We start from the raw sequence: 16058 nt of genomic DNA on the forward strand, positions 1-16058 counted from the left end.
TGCTCACTCCACAGGTCCTCTAGTTTTTACTAAGAAGCCCGGGATTGTCTCTAAAAGCTGCCAGCATCCAGGAACAAGGCACGATCATCAGTAACCAGGGGGATCCTGCTCTTAAGGCAGTCAGATTGCAACTACGTTGTTCCTTGACTTCTCCACAGATGCATGCTTCTCTGTCTTTGACCTCTTCCCACTTCCAGCTTCCTAGAAATACACAAAAGCTCCACTGGCCAACCCTTATCATGTTACTCTGACTCTCAATTGCACCTCTTCGCAAACTAAGACTCTGATCATGGGTTTTCATCCAATTCGACCAATTCGTCTCCTATGTATATAGAAGTCCAAGTTCAACACAGAATAGCAGAGTTGCCAGATTGAGCAAATACAAATTCAGTTAATGAATTTCAGCTAGACAATGAAAAAATTTTCAAGTATGTCTTGTACAATATTGACTCATACTAGAAGTATTATTCATTGTTTATCTGAAATTCACATGTATGTTGGTGTCCTTCTTCAGCACTTTGGAAAGAAATCAGTACTCACTCTTCCTACAAGCGTGGCTGCAAGTGGATGTTCATCCATTTACTGCCCATGACACTGCCGGGGACCATGGCGGAGGGCAGGGCTAGAAAGTCAAATCCGCTCATCACTTTGATCATCTAAGCAGTGAACACACTGACACTGTTTCTTTTCTTTCAAAGCCAGAAAAAAAGTTGCCCAAATTGTTCCTACCTCCAGGTGGCCATTCTCATTTCTGATCCCTTTGAACATCTCAAGGGTTAACCTAGTAATTCAGTCTATGGAAACTCACACAACTAGGTAAAGATGGAGGAAAGCATGAAATGCAGTATGTACTGTTCAGCACTTACTACCTACTTACCAGATGATGGAGGTGTAGATTTTCTGGAACTAGGTACTATGTCACCCAAACTGGATGATGAATTTCCTCCTGATTTACTGGAGTAAAGCAAAAATTTATATTACAACTGACACTTACTTCGGAGATTAAAACATTTGTAATGCTCAATAAACATGATTACTCATTATGTTTTTATTGAACTTTAAATCTGTCTTGCCTCCAAGGAGGCAAAGAGTAATTTCCCAGTGGAGACTCCTAGAGTCCTCGACACAGCCGTGTCAAGGTCTCTGTTGCAAATTCAAGGATTAATTTGAAAAGGCCCTGAGAGAATGGAAGAAAACTTGGGTACTTGCTGCAGTCCTCAAATTCTCTGCCAGGATCCCAGACAGATAAGAGCAAAGATTTCCTCTGCTTCTTATTTTCAAGACTCTCGGAAGCAGTGCACAAACCTGCAGGCTAACAGCCAAACTTCTTGTTTAACTCTTGTTGGGCTCCTGCTCCTTTGTCTTAGCTGGCTTCTTTTTTAGTGTACTAAGATGGAAAGTATTCAAGTTTTTACAAGCAACCTATTAAAAAATCCCCAACAACACAGCTATGCTAAAACCTGCCAACCTTTAAAAGACACACGAGGGAACACGAGAAAGTGTTCTATGATTTAACCCTCAGAGTGTATCTGGAACATTCCTCAAGCATGGCTGAACGTGGAGGATTCAGCTTGGTTCATTTAGGAACCATCTGAACAGCATATACTTCAGAACTACCAAATTCTACCATTAATCCAAGACACGCTTCAGTGTCTCAGAAACTTTGGGGTTAATATTAGAACAGTGGCATTTATGTTTTTACCAGTGGCCAGCGTGCTAAATAATACACCACACGGCCCCTTCACAGAGGTGGATGGAAAGGAACATTTTAAAAGAGTGACACGGAATTTCAGCAAGACAGTCTCATGGCCAAATATTTATTGTCATAGCCAAGCCAGGGTCTAGTGGAAAGAATCCGCTACATTGTCTATGCATCCAAGGGTGATATTTAATATTTTGTAAATATATACATGTATTTACTATTTCATGAATATTAGTATGAAAATATAAGTTCCACTAAAATACCAGTGACAGGCTGAATTTTACTGCTACCATTCTGGCATTTTAATGTGTAAAAAAGACAAACATCAAAAGCTTTAAGCAAGAACCAGGAGCCCTCTGTATCTTTTTAAGGTTCTTAAAAGATATCCCAGCACGTTTAATAAGGATACCAGATGATATGTAAAAGTAATAAACAGTGGTATTTAGAGAAGCCATTTCTGGCAGTTATACAAGAATACCCATTACCAAGACCAAAGCATTTTCTTCCACAAGTTTTTTTTTTTTTTTTTTCTTTTTCTAAACTGCTAAGTCTATTTCCAGTTCAAACTTGGGTTTGTTTTACATTCTCTTCGAATTTCCATAACAGTCAAAGCATTATTTGAATTGTGTAAAATTGTGACAAACATTGCAAAGAGTTAAAACGTTCAGAATGCAAATTTGCCCTTCATGTTTAATTCTATAAAAATGCTATGTTCTTGAGCTGTGCTCCAATTCTACTGCCTTTGATTTCTGCTGATTTTTTATAATTTACACATCTGAGTTTTATAATACTGCTGAATTCTAGTTATGCCCTCAAAACATAAGTGTATTTAAAATGTTCGGAGACAAATGTAAAAACCTCTGAAAACAAGAAGAAGTATTTTCCCCTACGTAGGCAAAAGCTTAGGTAAAGAGACAGGACAAAATAAAATCCAGAAAATCAAAGGAAAATGAATATGGTTATAGGAAAGGTAAACGAGTTCCTTAGAATAGGTATGAGGTGTTACACTACGCAAATACAGATAATTTATAGTTCTTTAAGGAAAAAATGCAATAGCAAAACAATACGGCTAATACAGTAAATAATAACAGATGGCAATAATAATAACGATTTGTTCTGTGCTTGCTTGGTCAGGCCCTGGTTGCACGATTTCACAGCACAAAGGCCTCTGAGGTCAAGCTACAGACAGATTGATTTTGTTTACATCCTGATTCTACCTTACTTGCTGTGCAACCTTGGTCAAGTTCCCTAAATTCTCTTAGCCTCTTTCCTCATCTGCGAAGAGGAGGCCCAAATACCTACCATTCCTGTAGGTTCTTATAAAGCTGAGCTGATCGCTAACGGCTAGACCAGGGATTCCCCAGCTGGGAGGCAAAGGAAACCCTGCCTTCTTAACAATTTGGCAAAAATGTCTCCCATCCTACTCCTTGAGAAGTAGTTTTCCTTTCTCAGTTTGTATATGAAGAAGCACAGAAAGATTTTATTAACTAGTATTAAGAAACCATTATCAATACAGAGAATAGAAAAAGATACAATAAAGCCAATACAAGACTAGAAATCAAATAAATGGTATCAGATCTTCAACGTCCTAGAAGAAAAATGCCCAAGCTTTGTATATCTACACGCATCTACTTTTATATGACTAAATGCATTCACAATCTGAGGGTCCCCAATAACCCAGGGATTAATAAAAGTCAAATATGGGCTAGAGGTCTTGAAAAAGGGAAGAATCCATCTGAACTAAAAGAGCCTGAGAGTTATAAAATACTAGTGAATGAAGATGGGTGTTCCAAACCACAAAGCATCTTCTATTTGACTTGTTTGTGGGCACTTGGAAAAATTCTTGCTAACACTGATATATGGTCATTGACAAAGAATTTTGCATTACTATGGAAAAAAATAAAATGTGAGCTTCAGAAAACAGAAGCCTAGCTACTCACATTAAAGATAAGACTTGCCAGTAACACATCCTTCCACAGGGAAAAGCAAACCATGTTCTTGGACTTGTCTGCAGGGGGGTCAATTTAAAATTCACTCCATATTTGAGGAGCCCTTCTAATGATTCTAGTGAGGGGCACACAGCCTCAAGAATCCCAGGAAAAAAATCATTTGGCCCTAGCCTATTACATAACTCATCTAATTGCTATCTGCAATGACAATTTACTAAGTTTCCCTTTAAGTGTTGAGCAGTGGGTAGTACTGAAAATTGAGTTTCTTAAGTGAAAATGAAATTAAAAGACCATGAGAGCTGCTCTTTGCTGAAATGTGAGATGGTCATTTCTGAAACGTCTTTCCGCCATGCCAGGCAGCTGTGGACATTGGGATTAGTCACCAGGATTGCTCGATGCCAGAGTATTTTCAGCAAAAGATTAAACTTCAGAATTTCCTCTGCACTGAAGCCTGAATTTAATACTCTATGACCTTAGCTCTTTTCATTCACGATAATACTTAATTTGACTCTCTCCAGAAGGGGATGAAAATGAGAGGCTGGATGAAGTTTTTTAAATGCAGGATTTGTGATGCTCTCACCAGTCTGCTTTTTAACACATAATAAAGATTATAGAATACAGCAACTGACGGTACACGAATGATAGTACAGTCTGAACTCTGACACAAACACTTGATATTTTTCTCCTACCTGGAGTAGAATTTCCCTTGCTTGGCTCTCTGTTCATGCTGTAGCCTCATATTTTCTAGCTTGACTGGGCTTGGAATGAATCCGATTTCACAGCCTTCTTTAACCAATCGCCCTATCCACCAGTCATTGTTAAATTTCTAAACGGAAAATCAAAATTGTTAAAATCAGTGCACAGAAGTTAAACAAATCTTCACATCCTTTTTCTTCCCCATTAACCATTTTCACTGGAGATAAGTATTATGGCAATTACAGTGAACTCAAATATCTCAAGTCAAGAAACCCTGTTCATGTGTTGAGTACGCTAAGAGCAAAGTATTTTCCAGGAGCTCAACAATCCATCTCCCGCTTGACTCTGCCTTCACTTTCCTGGCCTTGAGACTTTCCTGAATTCCACTGCAGCTGCTGGCACCATGAGTAGGATAAACTCTTCTTGTTCAAAGATTAACAGGTCTTCCTGACAAGAGACTAGCAGGAACTAGGGAGCGTTACAGAGGTCTTCCTCTTATATAATCAGATTAATTAGAAGTATTAAGAGTGAGTGATAAATATTGACATCGACATGAAATATTTGAAGTCAGAGCAAAATTTACCTTTGTGCAAACAGGTTTATAATGACCACAGTCCGGCGTTCACAAATGACTTCTCCACTTATGTGGATGTTGGCAATTTCTCTCTTGTGCCTGGAATACCTATCCTAAATCTTTAGGATACTGTTTGATGTCCCTCGGCTGAATAGTATTTTTCAAGCCTGTTCTCGAACATTTCAAAGAAGAATATCCACTCTGTTTTTCTTTTCCTTCTTCTCTAAGCATCAGCCCTTGGGGATGAGAGCCTGGATTCATCTAACTTCCTGTTGTAAAGTGAGATTCTAGGCATATGCCATACTTCAGAAATTTTTTGCTGTCTCCCCTTCCTGGCCAAATAGAAATAACAGCTCTTTTGAAAAGTTAAAGAAATGGCAGGCTCTACATTCTCTTGTCTCTTTTCATTGGCGGTTATCACCTCTTGCTTACAGCCTTTAGTGCCTGAGCAGTTAAACCGACATATGCTCCATCCTATATATGATAGTTTGCCCCTGCTAATCCCAAACTCCCATTCCTTCCCTCCCCTACTCCCTCTCCAAGAATATGACAAAGAATATATATATGTGTAAAACGGAATCACTTTGCTGTACGGAAGAAATTAACACAACATTGTAAATCAACTATACTTCAATAAAATTTAAAAAAAAATCCTTAGAACCGTAAAAAATTTTTTTACAAATGCTCCCTAGGAGAGACTGTCCCCAGATGGAAGTGCCCCAATTGTAAATTCCTGCAGGTTCAAGAAAACCTCATACTCACACACCTAGAACATCATGTAAGGGGAATTTCTGGCCATTTCATACAGTGTTCTGCAAAGCAGGCATTTGATAAATGTTGACTCAAAATAAACCTTAATTAAGAGTGAATTTTTCCAATTTACAGATTGAATCATTGTTAACAAAAAGTGGAGGCTTTTGGCATGGTGGAAAAGGGATGTTCCTGATATCTGTTTCTTGCCTTGTTGGCTCTGAGTGCATCCATTTCCCCTTCCCCTGCAGAAATTTACCACCAAAGAAGGAGAATGGGCAAAAGTGGCCTGAGTTTAGACCCTGCTAGCAGAGAGGAGAGATCATGAATTCTAGATACTATTATTAAACCCTCCCCAGATGGTTAAACTTGGGACACGAGGGGAAAATGACACACGGTCAAGGTTAAACATTAACACAAAAAGTACAGGTTACGTATAAAAAAAGGATCGTCTACTCCAGTGGTTCTCAATTTCTGGGTCACAGAGCCCAGGGGAGCCTTGAGGTTATTCCAAGAGGCCTGTGACTTTTTTCTTCTTTAAAAAGGTTATATTTATATTAGAAAAGCTTGAGAGGCACTGATTTCATGTGTATGTTATCCAACCACAGCTACACGCCATGCTATTTCACAGCAATGAGAAGTAAGAAATGATGCTTCAAGGTAAAAAATTCATGGGGATAGAAATTCCAATTATTCTCCTTACTTCCTTAACATGCAGAAAATCTTTTGCTTCGAATGAGATGGCCATGCCTGGCACCGGGACGTCGTCTTCATGGGCTGCACTGTAGCTGACATTTGTCCGGACTGCAAATGCAACGGGCTTTGTCTAAAATGGGAAAAGGAAGGGAGAAAAAAATTAAAAAAAAGAAAAAACAGCGTTCCCTCTCTTTCCCCCTCAAAGTACAAACATACACTGAATAACTGTTGTCACTGTTGTTGCTTTTCCCAACTTTGGTTCTTTATCACAAAACAGCTTATTAGTATTTACAAACCTTCAAGCGCTCAGCTATACTACCCATTTCCTAACTAGAAAAAGGCCGCTGTGCTCTTTGAAAGCATTACAAGTAATGAAGGTGAAGATGAACTACTGAAATATGAGTTTACAACATAATAGCTTGTAGCAAATGGAAATCAGGAAAAATACACAGAATTGAAATGCCCAGTTCTTGTGTTTCAGTGAAAAAGACTTAGCCACTGCCATCTCCACCCCAAACATGTTCTCTAATTAATAATAAATGGCATAATTCCAAAAGGTACAATGTTTTGGATGAAGAAAGAACCACGGAATATATCTTATGACTACAAACACTATATTCATGGCTGCTGGCCATCATGAAAGCAATGACCTTTTATTCTATTATTTTTCCTCCTTGAGTTCACTCAGCCACTAAAGATGATAACATTCATTAAGCTATCCTTCATTATTTGATGCCTTGCAAATATACACATACATATTTGTCCTCTATCTAGGCAACACCTGTTTAATCACAAGGTGAAAAAACAGGCAAACTCAGAAACAGTGAAAACAGAGGTATTGCTCTAACTGGCATTGTGTTTCTTTCGCATTGTGGGCAAGTGGATTTCTTCTGAGCAGGTTCTTCCTATTCAAAGAGCTCTTCATCGGGACTGCTCACGAAGGACAAGAGGGAATTAGAACAGAAAGAACCCATCTTCACTTGAGTTAATCCATTCTCGCTGACTACTGTCTGGGTTGAGGACTGAGCTCATAAGAGCCACGGAGTTACTCAGATCCATGCACACTATGCAGAGTGGGAAAGCAGGACCAGGTTCTAGACATGGGCACAGTGGACAGGAAGTGGACTGAAGACATGAAATGCAATTCTTGGCATCCCTTACGCTTTTTAATTAAAAATATAAGAGGGGCTGCTCCTCATATGGAAATACAAAACTTAAAAAAATAGAAATAAAAGTTGCCTATAGTTCTACCACTGAAACACAATTCTTGATAGTGTGATAGTATTTCCATTTTTTCCTGAAATTAAAAAAAAATTTTTGATTCCCATAGCTATAATCATAATATTTTACCCAATTCTTACCCAATTTTTACCCAATTCTTAACATAGTAGTTTTTCAGGTGATACACTTTTTTATTTTTATTTATTTAATTTTTAAATTTTTATTTATTTTTTTAGGGCATCATTCTCTATTTTAAACAAAAATAACTGAGGGCATATTTTGAAGAGAGGGCGGAGCCACTTATCACGCATCTGGTTTTAACAGATGATAGACTTTTAAAAATCTACCATTGGGGCTTCCCTGGTGGCACAGTGGTTGAGAATCTGCCTGCCAACGCAGGGGACACGGGTTCAGGCCCTGGTCCGGGAGGATCCCACATGCCGCGGAGCAGCTGGGCCCATGAGCCACAATTACTGAGCCTGTGCGTCTGGAGCCTGTGCCCCGTAACAAGAGAGGTCGCGATAGTGAGAGGCCCGCGCACTGCGATGAAGAGTGGCCCCCACTTGCCACAACTAGAGAAAGCCCTCACACAGAAACGAAGACCCAACACAGCCATAAATAAATTTAAAAAAAAAATCTACCATTAAGAAAATTACCTCAACCATTCAACACTTTTTTTTTGACATCTGGGTTTAAAACTTTTTTCACTATGATAAATATTCTGCTTTGAAAAATCTCTGTATGAAAAGCCTCTTTCTATTTAGAATTCTTTCCTTGGGACACATTCCCAGAGGTAGCATGAGCAAGCCATGGGTTATCAAGACCTTTTAAAATTCTGTTCCAAACTACTGTCCAGATGGGCTGTGCCATTTTAAACTGCAACCAGCAGTATATGTTGGTGCCTTTTTCCATAAGATGCAGTCTTAATCAGACTCAGTTTTACTACTAGAAATAGCATTTTCTTGAGTATATTGATCCATTATTCAAGAAAGTTTCTGATCCCAAAAATATAAATCCAAGATTTTTTTTTTTGACATGATCTCTCGTCTCTCTCAGGGACCTTTTAAAAAATTTTAAAAAGATACAGAGTTTAAGTGTAGCCTATATATATATATATTTTTACCACTGGAAGACATAAATTTTAAATGTACAACTCTACAGAGGATCCCACGAAAATCTCTTGTCTTTTATCCAAAGACCAACTTTTCAGACACTGGAGTAGGAAGAGGGAACAGTGAGAAAAAAGAAATAAAGGGGTGGTAAAGGTTAGCCTATAATAAGCGGGGCCACAGATAATGGTTTTGTGTTCTTAGATTAAGACTTCAATTCAGAATGTGGAATTCCCTTTTTGGCTCCCCTCCTATCATCAACCATGCTCCCCTTAGACAAGGAGCTTCATACAGGAATCAGCTTTACAGAGCGTACGGGTAGGAGAGAAGAAAGCAGAACCCCGTCCCTCAATGTCTTTACTTCAGGAACTATATTTCTAACTTAGAATGGAGAATAGACAGAGTGGAGGGAAGATAAGAAGGCTTATCAGCTTGAGAGAAAGAGGCAGGATGCTGACCAAAGGGGATCAATCGACGATGTCATTTCTGATTCACTGAACTCACTTCAGCTCCATCTAGCTTAAGCAGCACATCTATGATATGGAAGATATCATCTACATCAATTCCACTCATGTGGCTTCAAGAACAGAGGGTTTTAGATGAACCTGGGTTTGAATGTTGATTCATTTACAGGGAGCGTAGTCTGAACAGATTCCTTTAATCTCACGGAGCGTGTTTCCAAGGCTAGGCTACTGTTTGGTACATAGAGTGAGCTCAGCACATGAGCATTTTCTCTAGACTAAAAGAACGACCGTACGTACATGAATGTTTCCCAATAGTCACTCATCTATTAAGGCTCAGAACCAGTGGTTTCCCCTGTGCTCTGCATTGCAACACACCTCACACCAAACTCGTTAACACAGGTTAACGCCTGCCACGGGATGCACGCTAAACCACTCATATTCAAGATATAGCCAAGAATTCTCTCCAGCATGGACTCTTTAGTTAACACAGGTTAACGCCTGCCACGGGATGCACGCTAAACCACTCATGTTCAAGATATAGCCAAGAATTCTCTCCAGCATGGACCCTTTCACATTCTCTCAGGTATGAGAAACGGTACGGTTCCCCATATTCATGCTGCGTATAGGACCCTCTCTACTTGCTGCGTCCGATCTGTCTAGTTCTGATTTTCTTTGCTAGCCCTTAGACACAGAGGCTTCTTTTTCTTTGAAACCAACCTGAAGTCCCAAGGGAACATCCCTTACAGACTCTTTGAATTTTTAAGCCCATGAAACTATTTTTCATCAAACGTATCCTGATTTAAGTTGACATCTGCGTGTTTGGCCGACTCAGTATATGCTCAAGGTCTTCATAGGACTTCCTCCTGCCATCATTCAGGGCTCTCCCCCCTCGGCTGCCCCTCACTGGCTCACTTTCGGTCCGGAAGCCTGCCGTACTGTTTTGGTTTTCCAGTATCACTTCTCTCATCAGGGCCCTGGGACCACTTCCCTCTCATGTCGTCCATCATAACAATTGGTGACTCTCATGGATGCTCGGGGCATTTACTTTTTGAGGCCAGTGGCCCATTTACTCTCTTTTTTTGCTCCCTTATTAAGATAAAGCAAAGTCCTGAGAAGCAAGAACAAATAAGAGCCCAGAAACCTTGGGTCCTTACAGAGGCCTCACGGGAACACCAGGTCAGAGTGGACCGTGGTGACTGACCAGAGCTCTAACGCGTGCTGGGACCCAGAAGGTGTTCTGGGCACTGAGGGAAGCGAAGTTGGTCCAGACCCCAGGACTGAAAGTAACCGCGAGCCCCAAGCAGCGGGTTCTGCCCCAGGTCATAGGTTCCCCCCCCTTCGCGGGGTTCTTTGTCCACCCTCTAAAACTCCAGGGCTTCCCAGGTTTGTCTGAAAGGCTTGATCATGGCTGGAGGGGAAGAAAGGCAGAAAACGTAAATATAAAGGTGGCTCTCAGCCCTAGGCAGGGTCCCATCAGGACTGACTATTGTGAATGGTACTTAAATCCAAATTCAGATTCAGATTTAGATTCATCCGACTCTACAGAATCATTAGGATACCGAGGAGACAATATGACCCCCTTAATTCCACTGTCTTTCTTTTCAGTCGACCCCCTTCATATCCTGGGAACTTTATTCTCAGGCCAGTGCCCTAGCCGGAGTCTGTTTTGCTCTCTCCTTCTACCTGGGTTCCTGGCTAACTTGTCTTGTAGCTGTGGAGGACCGGATACGTGATGGAGAGGCACACAATTCTATCAGCCTTTGCTTCTCCCTCTCCTGTGCCAACGAAAAAGGGAACAGATTGGTTCTCTGCCTTTTCTGGTACCTCCCATCCAGTATACGTTACGTAGCCTCAGTGTGGTTGGTAAACCACCTACCTGTACTTGGTAGTCTACCTTTTGACACAGAATTAAACGTTCACTGCCACTTAGCTTGTAGACTAAAGTGCCAATAAATACCAACTTACAGAAGAGGAGCATCTCGTTATCCGGACAGTAATGCAAAAGTGCTTTAAAAACTCTAAGGCTGTGTCATTTCACCCTGGTGTCTGCAGTCTGTTTTCAAATGACATTTCAGAAGAAGGCAATGAGTGAGTGACACAGGTGTAAAGATGTCCTTACTCTCCTCTTCCAGGTCCTTCTTTGTCTTGGACATGGCACGATTTACGATGAAATGATAAAAGCTACTACTTTGGATGTCTGCGAAGTGCCGTGCTGTGTATTATGCACAGATTTTTGCATTTAATTTAATCCCGGCAACAACCATTCCTCCCAGATGAGGAAACTGAGTTTCAGAAAAACTTCTCCAGGGCCACAAGCAATGGAGGTGATCTTCAAATCCAACTATCTCATCTGAAGGCCTGAGTTCCTTCTGCAGTCCTCGCCTGCTTTTCATTCAAAGGGCTACATGGATGGCAATTTTTGAGCATTTAGATGTCTGTGTGAAATTTGTGAATGCTGGAAAGTAATAATTTACAGAATGCTACAAATTGTTTGGTACCAAAAAAAGGGAAAAATGTAGGCCTAAGTCTGCCTTGTAGCCTAATTTAGTCCATTTTTTAAAATGTAAAACATTCAACGAGCAGTGTCACATGTTAGAACTCCAGGCATTCATTATAAAGGTCATGTATTGCTGTATCTTTGCCCTTCAATCAGTTTGTGGTCCAGTAAATAATAACAATATCAAATCATGATTTTTATTTATTTAGATGTGACTTTTCTTTTTTCACGTCTCTTTTTCACAATACGTAAAGCTCTCTTTCATTCAAAGAGGACTGAGATAGTAAAATACACGTGGTTTCATAGTTTCTAAAAGTGCCACCAAGGACGCTGCATTGGGAGAATTAAAGCCCTCAGCTACTACAGTCCTAAAAAGGTAAGAAAAAGTCACTCCAAGTTCCTTACGGTGAAATGTTTCGTGGGCTAACTTTAAGGATTTTTAAGTAGCCTGAGAGTTATTTTGGGAACATTCCAACTTGGCTTAGTCAGTTTATGACTCTTGGTTTATGGTTCTCAGGATGGACTTCATTTGATGGACGACTGCACTTAGTTACAAATACAGCAGGAGGCTGCCGAGGATGCAAACCCCCTGCTTTCCTCATCTCCCTCCTCCTTCCGACTCCAGCACCACTATATTCTGGCCCAGCAATGTCCACTGAACCCTCCCAAACTTTCCTGATGTTTCTGCTCTGACTCAGGCCCTCTAGCCCCCATTCTGACTCTCACCATGCTGCCACTTGCTCTACTCTGCCTAGAGAGCGACATCTGAGCCAGTCATTAACAGACGTGCAGGGGAGCCCATCTGGAAAGTTCGGGGGGATGCTTGTGGACAGCTCTGGGGCCACATGACTTGCTATTTCTCACAACCCAAAGAAGTTCCATCAGCACCACGGAGGCCTGGCCTATGGAAGCTCATAGGCTCCTGTCAGAGATACGTTTGAAGTTTATAGCAGGAACCATCTTTATTTTCTCACAATCTTCTACAATCACTAGACCTAAGGCTGTCAGAAAACAATAATTGTAAGTCGGAGATAATTAACTTAAGAAGATCTCTTTGGATCCATCAATTCCACTTCTGGGCATATATCCAAAGGAAACAAAAACACTATGCTAAAGCGATATCTAGACCCCATGTTCACAGCAGTGTCATTTACAATAGTCAAGACAGGGAAACACCCTAAGTGTCCACCAACAGATGAATGGATAAAGAAGATGTGAGATACACACACACACACACGAATATTATTCAGCCATGAGAAAGAAGGAAATCCTGCCATTTGCAAAAACATGGACGGACTTTGAGAGGATCATGCTAAGTGAAATAAGAGAAAGACGAACACTGTCTGATCTCACTTATATGTGGAATCTCAAAAGCAAAACAAAACAAAACCCCAAAATTTCTGGTCATGAAGTAAGATAAGACAAATTATCACAAATTCATGGCACTCTTGAGTTTTCTTCCTAAACAACGACTTAATGAGTTAAGAGGGAAGCTAATCATCTTAATGGATATAACAAATGTTTACCTTTCATTTATTAAAAATGTGCTAACGAATGATGGAATACTTACTGTTAAAAAGCAAAATGAAATTCACTCAAATAAGAATAAAAATAGAATTCTGATCATGATTAATAGCTACTTGAATTTTCATGCATCGATTTCTTCATTTCTTAATACAGATGCATTTTATTATGCTGAATAGCAAAGTATGTTTTTCCATTTTCATTTGGAGACCATTAATAGCTAATAACATACAAGGAAAATCCATAATTTGTTTTAATGTCTACAATGGATTGTCTTAAATATTAACTACTCCCAACTTATAGTATTTTCTTAAAGAAATGGAAAGAAAAATGTAAAGAATTTAAATGAGCCATGTTCCTATTATAAGAGACTACAGAAAAGAGAGCTTAAAAATCTAATGAGATTTTGATCCATTTTCTTGTACACAATAATTTCCTATAAAACTTGCTATGCTTTTCTATGATTTTAAATGACTCAAATGGGAGTGTAGCCATTGAGTCTTACAATGGAAATACTCAGACAAAGAGAGGGTGAGGTACTTTCAGGAATAAGATCAGAGCTATCTGCTTTATTTATTACATATTAATACTTGCCGATCATTGAACTTTTCGAAAATCTTTGCTTAATTTATTATAAAGTATCGAGGGTAGTCTGAGAATTCTTTAATAGTAAACCAAAGGAAACCACAGTGATAAAAAGAATGTAACAACCAATTATGTATCCTGCTAACTGAACACTGAATCAGACTGAATAAGCAAATAATCACAGATTTGTCATAAGATAAAATTTATATAGGCAGTTAACTGATTTGAGAAATTCAAATTTCTTGTCTAGAATGGATTCACTTAATGAATATTTATTAAGTACATGCTTACTATCTCAAGTTCTTATGCTCACACAGTTTAACTTATATTCTAGTAGAGGAGATATCATAAGTAAGATAATTGATAATTTCCAATAATGAATAAAGTAAAACAAAGTTTTGTGAGTAGAGAGGAACCACAAGTGAAGGATGGATTGGCAATGTGAAATGGGGTGTTTAGGGAAAGCCTCTTTTGAGTTCTTAATGATCTCTTCATCCATCCATCCATCCATCCATCATTTATGTTTCAGGTACTGTTTTGGACCATTGGGCTACATCAGTGACCAAAAGAAACTAAAATTCCCTGCCCTCTAAGAGCTTACTTCTAGACGGGAGAGACATATCATAAGTAATAGACATAATAAACAAAGTATCTAACATGTTAGGAGGTGACAAATTCTGTGGAAAAAGAAAAAGAAAAACAAGGTAAGGAAAGCCACAGTGTCAGATGACAGGGCAGGGACAGTTTCACATGGGAGTGGAGGTAGTTTGCCTTGAGGAGGTAACATTTGGACAAAAGCATGAAGAGGTGAGGGAATGCAGGTGCCTGAACTCCAGGCAGAGGGAAGAGCCAGTGCAGAGGCCCCAGCGTGGGAGCAGGCCAGACAGGCTGGGAGAGGACAAGGAGGTCAGAATGGCTGAGTGGAGGGGATCAGAGAAAGGAACAAAAGATGAGGTCAGAGCTCTCAGGTGATGCCTGGCTTTGCAGGTCAGAGTCAGGACTTGTGGCTTTTGTTCTAAGTGAGATGAGAACTCACTGGAGGGTTTCCAGCAGAGGAGTGATGGGTCTGACATGTTCAAAGGGCTATGATGGCTGTTGAACTGAAAAGAGGCTTTGGGGACTTTGAAGTGGAAACAGGGGAATCAGCTGGAGATGCTTACAGTGACCCAAGTGGAGAGATGATGATGGTTAAATCAGGGTGACAGCAATGGAGGTGGAAAAAATAAATGGTCCAATTCTGCATACATTTTCAAAGCAGAGTCAACCAAATTTGCTGATAGATTTGATAAGGGCGTGAAAGAGAGTGAACGACGATGCCAAATGTTCTGGGTCTGAGTGATTAGAAGGATGATGTACCCATCAAGTGATACGGGGTGGGGGCGGGAAGAGGGCTACAGTGCTCAGAAGGCAAAAATAAAAAATTTTACATTTCTTTTAAATTGAAGTATGGTTGACTTATGATATAGTAGTTTCAAGCGTACAACACAGTGGTCTAATATTTTTATAGATTACACAAAAATGTTACATGTTTTGAACATGTAAAGTTTGAGATCGTATGAAACATCCAAGTAGAATTTGGAAGAGGGCTCAAGGTCTGAAAGTTTGACAGAAAGATCTGGGCTAAAGCTATAAGGTGTCAGGGACTTTCCTGGCAGTTCAGTGGTTAAGACTGCACTTCCACTGCAGGGGGCACGGGTTCGATCCCTGGTCAGGCAACTAAGATCCCACATGCCACGTGGAGTGGCCAAAGAATAAAAAAATTGAAAAAATATAAAGTAGTAAGTCTTAGGCATGCTGGTGACATTTAGAGGCATGAGTCTGGATGATACTGCAGAGGAGATCAACATACGTGGTGGCACTCCAACTACAAAAGAGCCTCAGCTACAAAAGAGTGGAGAATGATGGCTAAGACCTTGGTTTCCAGGAAGTGTCTCAAGGAGCAGGAAGCGGCCAGCTGTATCAGATACTGCTAATGGGTCAAGTACGATGAGGCCTGACACGTGCCATGTGGATTTCACAACCTAGAGGTCGCTGTTGACAAGAGCCCATTCAGCTGCTTGCTGGGGATGAAAGTCATATTGGAGTTAAAAGAGATTAAAAGGAGAGGAATTGGATACGGTTAAGTATAGACCATTCTTTTAAGGAATTTTGCTATATAGGGAAGGAAGAAATGTGACGGGTGGTAGGAGAAGTGAGTCAAGATTTTTTTCATTTAAAGTAGGGGAAATAGGCTTCCCTGGTGGCGCAGTGGTTAAGAATCCTCCTGCCAATGCAGGGGACACGGGTTCGAT

The 16058-nt window shown here is 40.1% G+C and overlaps 1 protein-coding gene across 2 annotated transcripts in view; it reads right to left on the minus strand.

The window, feature by feature from the left end:
• Positions 1-16058, minus strand: part of CACNB2 (calcium voltage-gated channel auxiliary subunit beta 2) — a 146478-nt gene that overhangs the window by 44780 nt on the left and 85640 nt on the right. For both annotated transcript variants that reach the window (XM_059909959.1, XM_059909968.1), the window contains exons 3-5: positions 6375-6497; positions 4341-4477; positions 878-954 (exon numbers count right to left, since the gene is read on the minus strand). In XM_059909959.1, coding sequence (XP_059765942.1) covers positions 878-954; positions 4341-4477; positions 6375-6497 — 337 coding nt within the window. The remainder of the gene's footprint in view (positions 1-877; positions 955-4340; positions 4478-6374; positions 6498-16058) is intronic.

This window comes from Balaenoptera ricei, chromosome 2 (assembly GCF_028023285.1).
Source record: "Balaenoptera ricei isolate mBalRic1 chromosome 2, mBalRic1.hap2, whole genome shotgun sequence".
NCBI classification, from domain to species: domain Eukaryota; kingdom Metazoa; phylum Chordata; class Mammalia; order Artiodactyla; family Balaenopteridae; genus Balaenoptera; species Balaenoptera ricei.